Genomic DNA, 10,234 nt, shown 5'->3' on the forward strand with positions numbered 1-10,234 from the left:
AGGAAGCTTTGTTTGCGTTCTTTGGTATGAGACCTGCATTACAAAACTCAGAAAAGTGTTTGGTTTGGGCAGTGTGAATTTTGTAAGCTCACATTAATAATGCAAACCAAACTAATTTCTCCCCCATCCCTCGCCTAGACGTACATTTTCTGTGAGGCCATGGGTTTTCGTATGTAGCACTTACTTGCTGATTTGTTTGTAGCTTACCACGTGTCCAATACTGCTTCCAACCTTCACTTATGCATTACCTCTTAGCACAGAGCCTTTCCGTGTACAATTTGTACAGGTTTTCCCACCCCATGTGATCAGGAACCATGTCCCTTATCTTCACAAAAACGCCTTTGTACTTTGTTTACTCTTGTCCGTGGGAAAAACTCGTTATTCAATGGGAATTCAGAACCACAGAAGGAATGTACAGAGATACGCTATGGCACTTTTATGTGACATGAGCTCAGCTAAATCAATCAACGCTAAGATTCCTCTTGGTAAGTAAGTAGCTATATGCCCCCTGGTGGCCAAAGAACTCACTTTGTCCCCTGGTTTTAATCATAGCAGATTTGATCAGAGTGGGGGACACATTGCTCCAGGTTGAGGATGTTGGCTTTCCAGAGATACTCCTGAAGTTAAAGAAGGGCCATGATGCCGGTACCTTTCTGGCTGTCCAGAGCTTTCTGTGTTACCCACAACCAGTAGTACATCACTGTCTTGAAGATAGGTGCCTTAAAACGAGAGGCACATTTCTTCCTGGGTCAGGTCAGCTGTTAGTAATTTGCACTTTGGAGTCTCTGGTAATAAAATCAATCTATTTTCAGCATAGGATTAGCAGCAGGAGACCTGCTGGTTTCCCCATATCTGGGCCCTGCAGCAAAGGACACCTAACAATCATTGGTCAGTTAGAAACATTAACTAAAGTGCCCCTTTCCAGCAAGAAAGCCTGTGTGTTGCAGCCAAGGACGTTCTCTCTCTTTCTGAAAAAGGCTTGGGAAAAAATGCATAGCCCAGTTACTGCAATGAAGCATTACTAATGTGCTCAGAGGCTTAAGTATTAATTGCACTAGCAAAACCAAACAAAAAGAACATCCAGGCAAAGTGCAACAGAGAGCTACAAGCCTGAGTAAAAGTCAGCTCTGAACTGCTAGTATTTCAGCCCCTTGTATAACAGTTTTATGTAAGCAATTTTTCCAGCTACTGTTAATGATGAAACAGTAGGTTCCTGACTCATAAAGGGTTAATTTCTCAAGTGAGAGGTTCGGAAGTTCAAGTCTTCCTGGAATGAGTAACTTGCAACCTGGAACCTCTGCCCCATAAGTTAACAGCCCTGACCTGAGATATATACTTCTTCCCTCTTTATCGGCACTGGATGAGCCCAGTCAATTAGGGATCATACAGTAAGTGTGATGACATCACAGTGCCATGTAACCAATCAGATTTGGCAGCCTCATTAAGGGCAAACAAATCCTCAGAATTTTCAGGTAGGCCTAGGAATTTTCTCTGCCCTAGTCAGAGCAAACAGTACTGAGACAGACCAATGGTTTAGCAGCTTCCTCTGTTCTTATTCTAATGCATACCATGGATTGGGGAGCAAAAGTGGAAGAGGGTGGTTTCAAGCTTGGGGTATGTGGCTGGTGACTGTCCGGGTTGCTGGACTTGGTAGACTTGTGTTCTGCCCCAGCATGCATCTTCTTATGAAACATGACAAGGAATGTCAGCACAGTTGCCTCAGCAACAAGAATGCATTCCCTCTTCTTCCTGACACGCACCCCCGCTTACTGGATGAATACTTTTGCTTCCTTTTCCAATAGCCTATTATAGGGTTAGGGACGCGGGTGGCGCTTTGGATTAAACCACAGAGCCTAGGACTTGCCGATCAGAAGGTCAGCGGTTTGAATCCCCGCAATGGGGTGAGCTCCCATTGCTCGGTCCCTGCTCCTGCCAAGCTAGCAGTTCGAAAGCACATCAAAGTGCAAGTAGATAAATAGGTACCGCTCCGGTGGGAAGGTAAACGGCGTTTCCGTGTGCTGCTCTGGTTCGCCAGAAGCGGCTTAGTCATGCTGGCCACATGATCCGGAAGCTGTACGCCGGCTCCCTCAGCCAATAAAGCGAGATGAGCGCTGCAACCCCAGAGTCGGCCACGACTGGACCTAATGGTCAGGGGTCCCTTTACCTTTACCTTTATGATAGGGTTGCCATATGCCCTCTTTTCCCAGGACACATCCTCTTTTCCATGGGTATGTAAAATGAGAGTCGTCCTAGAGATCCATAGTTAGAAGTACAGTCATACCTTGGTTCTCAAACAGAATGCGTTCCACGAGTCCGTTCAACTTCCGGAACTGTTAAAAAACCAAGGCGCTGCTTTGGATTGGCTGCAGGATTGGCTGCAGGCTGCCACTTCAAAATATGAACTGTATACTGTATATAACAGGTATACTTTAGTCCGGATCACTTTTTATTCATATGTCAATTGAGGACAACAGCAGATTCACTATATAACTGATTCTGAAGTAGCAAAGTCACAGCAACTTGTGTACATTAAATATAATTAACATTGAGATAATTAATCATTACAAATACAGTGGTACCTTGGTTCTCAAACTTAATCCATTCCAGGAGTCCATTCAACTCCCAAAACCGTTCGAAAATCAAGGCATGGCTTCCAATTGGCTGCAGGAGCTTCCTGGACTCAATCAGAAGCCGTGTCGGACATTTAGCTTCCAAAAAACGTTCGCAAACTGGAACACTTACTTCCGGCTTTGTGGCATTTGGGAGCTGATCTGTTCAACAGCTAAGCCGTTCAAGAACCAAGGTACCACTGTATGAAGGCAAGTCTCATGGGGATGTTGCTGGGCTTCCACATATCATGGGTAGATTTGTTTCCCCCTCTTTTAAAAAGAGTTTAGTCAGTATACATGAGTGGAACTGATGCTTCTTTGTGACCGTGCATATATATGCAGCCCCTAATATGAACTTGTAGTAAATAGCAATTCAATCCTGACAGCAGTTCCTTGTGCAAGTCTTTTGACATCTTGTTTGCCAACCTTGGAAGAAGAGGATTAACCTACACTTTGTACAGAGATTTAATTTTCTACTAGACCAACTCTGGAAATTATTGTGTGTTTTATGTCTGAAGATGCTAGCCTATTCCTCTAGCTGGCGCACGCTGAAGAAACCTAAGCACTTCTTTTCTGGTTCACTAATTCCCTGTCCAGTCTGAACCAACCTCACACAGACGCCAGGAAGTGCAGAGCCTCCGAGGCATAATTTCAAAGAGTACCATCTGGGCAAAGGACTTTGGCGTTGTGCTTGTTTGAACTTGATTCTCCTTCCCCTCCTTCCTTAAAAGAAAGAACTTGGATAAGGTCAATTAAACTGGTTTGGAGGTGGATGAAACTGGTGTGCTGTGTTAACAGTGCACATGGCTGGTATTTTCAGAGTCAGAGATTCCAAGGCAGAAAAAGACCGATAACTATCCAGTCAGAGTCACTGAGCATAGTAAAAGCTGTTGAATGCCCCACTCTTTGTGAATGTTTGAAATAATTAAACTCTCAGACCTCAGCAGAGTGGATAAAGGCTGTTTCATTTGGTTGCCATGCCTTACCTGTTTGAACTGGTAAAAAACTAGGAATAAGATGGAACTTGTTATCTATCTATCATCTCCCTCTCTCTCCCTCTCTCTCTCTCTCCCTCTCTCTCCCTCTCTCCCTCTCTATGTCATCTGTTTATCTATCTATCATCTATCATCTATCATCTATCTATCTATCTATCTATCTATCATCTATCTATCATCTATCTATCTATATCTATCATCTATCTATCTATCATCTATCTACACACACACACACACACACACACACTGGCAGTACCAAACATTTCATCAGATTTTTCTTGTGTTCTGTTACACCATGTTGTAACTGAAAAAACCCCGAGCAAGTAGTAAAGAGATGAAATGACTACTATGTTCTTGTTAAGATTTCAATGGGATTTATACAAAAGCACTTCCTGGTAGGTTCTACTTACTGTTAATAAACAAAAGATGTAAAATATCATTCAAAGGACTGATTTATTAAGTGCATAGTAAAAGCATGGTAAAAGTAATTTGATCCCAAGTGTTGTAAAACCAACAACTGAATGAACAACTAAGTTCACATGAATGTCTTTGAATTAAAATAAGTATATCTCTTCATTCAGCTAAGACATTTAAGATGCTCTTCAAAAGATTGTGTGGCATTATTCTTTTTGTACTCTTGACCAAAAACAATAATAGCTATCTTTTTCAAATATTCTCACTGTCACCTGTATTCTGTTGCTGTAACGTCTAGTTTGATCAGCAAATGGATCCGATGAGAGGAAGTTAGTTGATTAATTTTTTAAAGTTCTTCAAAACAGATGACAGTCCCCTCAAAAAATCAAGGAAACAAAAAGGTATACAATTTTGAAGAATAGCAGCAAGCGACAGTATTATACATTCCACGAAAGTTTCCAGTGATCATGTACTAAACATGAACCAGATGAAGAAAGCACAAATTTGAATTACAGGCAGCTCGTTCTATTTATTCCAATACATAAGTCCACATCCGTGTTAATAAACAGGCCTGTCCTTGATTTCTTTCTTGATATTGCTTTCCTTCTATTAGCTATTTCCTCATATATTTGCTCAACCATATACGAGGCTGTTACAGCCATAAGTATCTTAGTGACCTAGCTAGTGCAAAAACTCTTTTGCTAACTGGCACTGTGGAAGAGTGATGAGCTTTACCTAGAAATCTGGCTATTCACATGAAGGTTCATGAGATAAAAGGACATTCTGAATATCCATGGGGTCCTCATCATTTTGTAAGTGCCAGATTGGTTTCTAGGGCTCCTCTCCCCCCAACCCCCAGCATCCCCTGGGGTTTACGTTTGTATAATCAGTGATATCTTAAGCACAGGAAGCCCTCATCCATCCTAACAGGGGAACAATAAGTTGTATGCAATCATAGAACACTCTACATTAATATTGTCTTCGAAGGACACTATAAACCAGAGAAACAATATGATGAAAAGGGAAACTCTGAATAAGTACTCCCCAAACACTGAAAACAGCTTCAATTGAAAATATTGAAAGAGCTGCCTTCTTTCAATAAATAAAAAAGGTTATCCTAAAATAATTAAGACTAAAGGCAGCATTAAAATGCTGTAATTGCATCAGCATTGCTTTGATGAATGAATAGATTCCAGTGAAACTACATCAGTTCAGTAACTTTATTTCCAGTCAGGAATTAGCCAAAGTTATGAGCAGCTATTGATGATTTGATGTGCGGCAGCTTAGCTGGTCATCTTCCTAGATGTTGTTCTTCTTTGTTGTATTGCCTTTTTTTGGTCCAAGTAGTTCATGGTTTTTGTCACCCATGGAAGATCATGTGGCACACAGACCTTGACACCTCTTCTGGTGATTAAGCTGCAAGAGAATAGAAAGCAAATCACTAAGTTTAATTTTGTTAAAGAATTATTGTGGATTGTATTTCTGTGTGAAATGTGAAACACAGTGCTTTGGGCAGCTGTTCTGTGTCCACTAGGAGCAAGTGGAATCCAGCACAATGGGACTCAATGAGACTTATTTCTGAGTAGACTTGCAAAGGATTGCAGCTAAAATTTTATTGGCTTCCGGTTGGATTGGTGTCAGTAATAGGTTGGAAGTTTGAATGATGAATGCTGGACACCATTAGATGCCTCCACTTAAAACAAGAACACAAGAAGAGCCTGCTGGATCAGGCCAATGGCCCATCTAATAATAATAATAATAATAATAATAATAATAATAATAATAATAATTTATTATTTGTACCCCACCCATCTGGCTGGGTTTCCCCAGCCACTCTGGGCGGCTTCCACAGAGACCAAAAATACACAAAAATGTCACACATTAAAAACTTCTCTGAACAGGGCTGCCTTAAGATGTCTTCTGAATGTCAGGTAGTTGTTTATCGCTTTGACATCTGATGGGAGGGCGTTATTTTAAATTAGTATTTTTAATTAGTATTTTTTCCTATTGTGTTTTTATTGTAATTTTACTGGTGTTAGCTACCCTGAGCCCGGCTTTGGCCGGGGAGGGTGGAGTATAAATAAATTTATTATTATTATTATTATTATTATTATTATTATTATTATTATTAGTCCAGCATCCTGTTCTTGCAGTGCCAAGCAGATGCCATGGGAAGCATGCAATTGGGACCCGAGGGCAAGAACATGCTGCCTCAGATAGGGAGGCAGAGCATAGCCATGATGCAATAGTCTTCTATATTAATCACATATTTGGTCACCCAGCCAGACAGTTATCAGATAGAACATGGAATGAACATTGCATAGTATACACTGGTAATACTACTACTTCTAACTGGAATCTGTGTTTCTTTGGAAAGCCACGCAAGCATGTCTCTTTCTTCAGACTTGTAGGCTACTTTACAGTTGAAGATTAGGCAAGATACTTACATCACAGCTTTTACTGGTCTGGTTTGGGTTGTATAACTAGCAAATCTTCGGATGTTCATTTCATTTGTCTCCAAGGTTATACAGGAGTCGAGTGCCATAGTCTGAGATCCAAGCGTTCCTTAAAAAGAGATAAAATGTAAGTTTAACTGGCATCAAATAATCAGGAACATCATCATCATCATCATTATTATTAGAATTAGAACTTATTTCCTTCCCCTCACCCTAATATCTCAGGGCAGGTTACAACAATTTAAAAACCTCCGTTAATATTAAAACACGCTATTGAAAAGTGTAAAACAACTTTAAAATACAAAAAAATAAAGGGGTTCCTTATAGGGCTTTTGTTCTTGCATGTCTGCAAGTGATTCTGATTCCTGTTGGTCTTCTAGCTATTGGATTTACAATACAATAAGGCACAACTGTTACTCATTTAGGGTGGTGATTGAAATCTCTCTCTCCCCCACCCTGAAAACTGCACTTCTACTGCAAGGAAAACGTTTCTCAGCTTTTATCAATCCAGGTAGGAACATAGGTACGCAGAAAAAGATTTCAGCATCCACATGGAAATTATCATTAGGAGTCCCCTATTTATCCTCTGAGAACCACAGTTCTCAGAATTCCCAATGTGGAGACGGATTGTTAAACTGCTCTGCAAATCGTAGCTCAGAGTGGGAAATAAAAGTATTCAAACAACTTTTGGCACCCTTAACAAACTACACTTCCCAGGATATGAAAAGAACATACGACTATTATTAATAATATTTTAAACATACCTGTAATAATATATACACTGAAGAGCTCGAAAAAAGCGATGGTCAGAATGGCTGCTGTGTAGAGTTTCATGTTTGATCCTTTCCTGAGGTGATGGGACTACAAGTAACTAAGGGTTCCCCTCAGCAGATTTTTATAGCTCGCTGGACCCTTCCTGGACCCTTCCTGAGCAAGAGGCGTAATGGGGAGGATGAGAGGCGGAAAATCTGAGAACACACTTCAGGTTTGGTTTTTTTCTAGTCAGGTGAAGGGGGGAAAAAACCTTTATCTCTGCTAGCCCCTCATCGACAGCTTTTTCCTGCCACAATGTGGTTACTGCTTTAGCACTTCAAAAGTCAGTTTTATTTTAGGAACAAAAGAAAGTTCTTTCTCTGCAGTGGAAACCAGTAATGTGTCTATGGTTTCATCTCGATGCTGCTCAGCGGAGCCACAATGCACCACACAAATCAGGGGGGAAATGTGTAGCTCAGAAAAGAGGCTCATGTGTACCAATGGAGAACCATAACAGGACGTCAAAGATCATCACTCGCTCCAGTTCTAATGATCGGGTGTGAGTACTGTTGGCCGTGGGACCAAACCAGCACCACTGTCTCACACACAAGGAAAATATTGGCAGGACTGTGGAAACCAAAAGCAGGCCAATGTGGACTGAGTGTGCTCAGTAGCCAGGGAAGGCCAACTGACTGGGGTGGGGAGAAGAAAACCAGGTTGGAGAGTGAATGACATATCCTGGGGGAGGGCAATTGGTATTCCGAAGCATCACTGCACTGGTGTGTTTTCACTGTGCCAACCTTACTCAACCCTGCCAGCACCAGCAATGTCAGTAGTGGGAGGTCATGTAAGTGCCAGGACCTTACCCTGCCAACAGTGCTAGCTGCAACCCAACATGGAAACCCTATGCATAATTCCACTAAATCTAGTTGGTTTAATAACAGTATTAGGCTAGCAAGATCTTGTGAAATCTTCCTGAAATCTCACAAGATCTCATGAGCTCTGTAAGATCTTGCAAGAGCTCAGTGAGATCTCACAAGATCTCACCAGAATTTGCCATTGTTGCTGCCAGGCACCGCTGCACAATCCAGGTAAGGGAGGCTTGGGCGGTGGTGAAATTCTCAGCATGTTGTACGCTGAAAGAAAATTATATGAAAATGATTTACCGGTGGTATTTGACTCCTAGTAAGCTTGCAAAAATGTATAAGACAAGTGCAAATATCTGCTGGAAATGTAAGCAAATGGAAGGCACCTTCTATCATATGTGGTGGACCTGTAAGGTTCTAAAATAATTCTGGGAAAGCATGAACCACAAAAATCATACACCCACTGTTTCGTTCAGAATATTTTTTCTTTCTTGTTTTCCTCCTCTAAAAACTAGGTCCGTCGTATGGTCGGGTGCATCTTATGGAGCAAAAAATATGGTAATGATGTTCAAGTACCTTAACATTGGTTCAGTCATCACCCACACTGAATTTGTTTTGTAGGTAAGGCTGAAAGAAAGAGGTAAAGCAGTGTGAAATATATGCAGAAATTAATGGCTTTTGGAAAATGTTTCCATGGGCAGCTGTGCATATTAAAGGGGCTAAACTTCTGAATAAGAAAGATATCCCTACTTGGGATGCAAACACTAAAATCTCTAGAGCACAGTACTTATTGGATGCTTTTGGAAGAAAATACCACTGATGCAAACAAGGGCCTAGATCAGGAGTGGTCAACTTGCAGCCCCCTCCAGATGTTGTTGAACTCCCATCAGCCCTACCAACATAGCCAATGGCCAAAGATGATGGGAGTGTAGTCCAACATGTGGAAGGTGACAGGTACTCCATCCATGAGATGAATCAAAGGTGAAGATATTGTCAGGGGGTGGGCAGAGGAGGAGGAGTGGTGGAGACTGCCTCCCCACCTGACCCTTCCAGGGTGGAGGAAGAGGAAGACAGTAGAGATTTACAACAGTGGTTTACGGGAGTTCATAGCTCAGAGGCATATGAGGGGGAAAGTGGGGAGAGGAGTGGAGCAGCAGGCAGAGCTGGAGCAGCAGCTGGCTGACACATTGTCACTAGAAAGCATTCCAGACCCACCATCTCCCAGAACCCGGCGAGCCTTAAAAATAGGAGAGTAAAGAGATCGAAGACAGAGGGCACTTAGTGGCACCCGTAGAGGAGATGACAACGACGACGAATGAGGAAGTGGGAGAGAAGGGGGTGGAGATTCACTCGGGACAACGCCATTATCCCAGAAGCTGGGTTTTCTAGACTGTCTCTGTAAAGTTTGAAATAAAAAAGGACTGTAAGAGCCTTTTCCTTGTCTTTATACTTTCCTGGGCAACTAGCTGGGAGCTGCTGACAGCACCCTGACAGATATGTACACCTTATGTGCTGTAAGTGACAGGAGTTAAAAAAAGTGAAAGATGAGCTTTGATATTTAAAAAATTTACATTTAATTTCAAATACTCTTATTAGATCTCTTTAAAAACCCATATAATTAAAAAGAACCCTTAATATTACAATTTTTCTGATTTATAATTATAAGATGAAACGTCCACATACCCTGTTCTAGGTATTGTTGATGCCTGTTTTCATCAGGCTAATCGACAATATCTATAAACATTTGTTGGGGCAATTTCCAGAAGTAGTTTTATCTTTACAATATGAGCAAATACCAGCAATTCATGGACACTTTGTTGACATCTTGCTTTTCCACCTGATGACATGAAGGATATAATTAGGAGCAAGTGTAATTTCGCATCTAGTCTGTGTAGCTCTAGAGTCTGCCATGAAATTACATGGAGATGCATTCCCTTAGAGTGCTGAATAGGGGAGCAGGTGGCGCTGTGGTCTAAACCACTGAGCCTCTTGGGCTTGCTGACTGGAAGGTCAGCGGTTTGAATCTGCACAACGGGGTGAGCTTCTGTTGCTCTGTCCCAGCTCCTGCCAACTTAGCAGTTTGAAAGCATATCAGTGCAAGTAGATAAATAGGTACCACTGCGGTGGGAAGATAAAAGCCG

General features: G+C 41.6%; 1 protein-coding gene across 1 annotated transcript; it reads right to left on the minus strand.

Moving 5' to 3' along the window:
- Positions 1-4,676: 4,676 nt before the first annotated feature.
- Positions 4,677-7,434, minus strand: LOC128412795 (lymphotactin-like). Its single transcript, XM_053386155.1, has 3 exons — positions 7,239-7,434; positions 6,466-6,583; positions 4,677-5,434 (listed from the first exon to the last, which is right to left on the minus strand). The coding sequence occupies exons 1-3, from the start codon at positions 7,306-7,308 to the stop codon at positions 5,302-5,304; spliced, it is 321 nt and encodes a 106-aa protein (XP_053242130.1). The 5' UTR covers positions 7,309-7,434; the 3' UTR covers positions 4,677-5,301.
- Positions 7,435-10,234: the final 2,800 nt, after the last annotated feature.

The sequence above is a fragment of the Podarcis raffonei genome, chromosome 4, assembly GCF_027172205.1.
Source record: "Podarcis raffonei isolate rPodRaf1 chromosome 4, rPodRaf1.pri, whole genome shotgun sequence".
Taxonomy (NCBI): Eukaryota; Metazoa; Chordata; class Lepidosauria; order Squamata; family Lacertidae; genus Podarcis; species Podarcis raffonei.

Excerpts from the sequence above, each read along its gene's own strand:
- LOC128412795 (XM_053386155.1), bottom strand. The coding sequence starts at position 7,308 with ATGAAACTCTACACAGCAGCCATTCTGACCATCGCTTTTTTCGAGCTC. Across the intron at positions 6,584-7,238 it reads CAGTGTATATATTATTACAG|GAACGCTTGGATCTCAGACT; the intron begins GTATGTTTAAAA and ends TCTCTTTTTAAG. Across the intron at positions 5,435-6,465 it reads AGACCAGTAAAAGCTGTGAT|CTTAATCACCAGAAGAGGTG; the intron begins GTAAGTATCTTG and ends ATTCTCTTGCAG.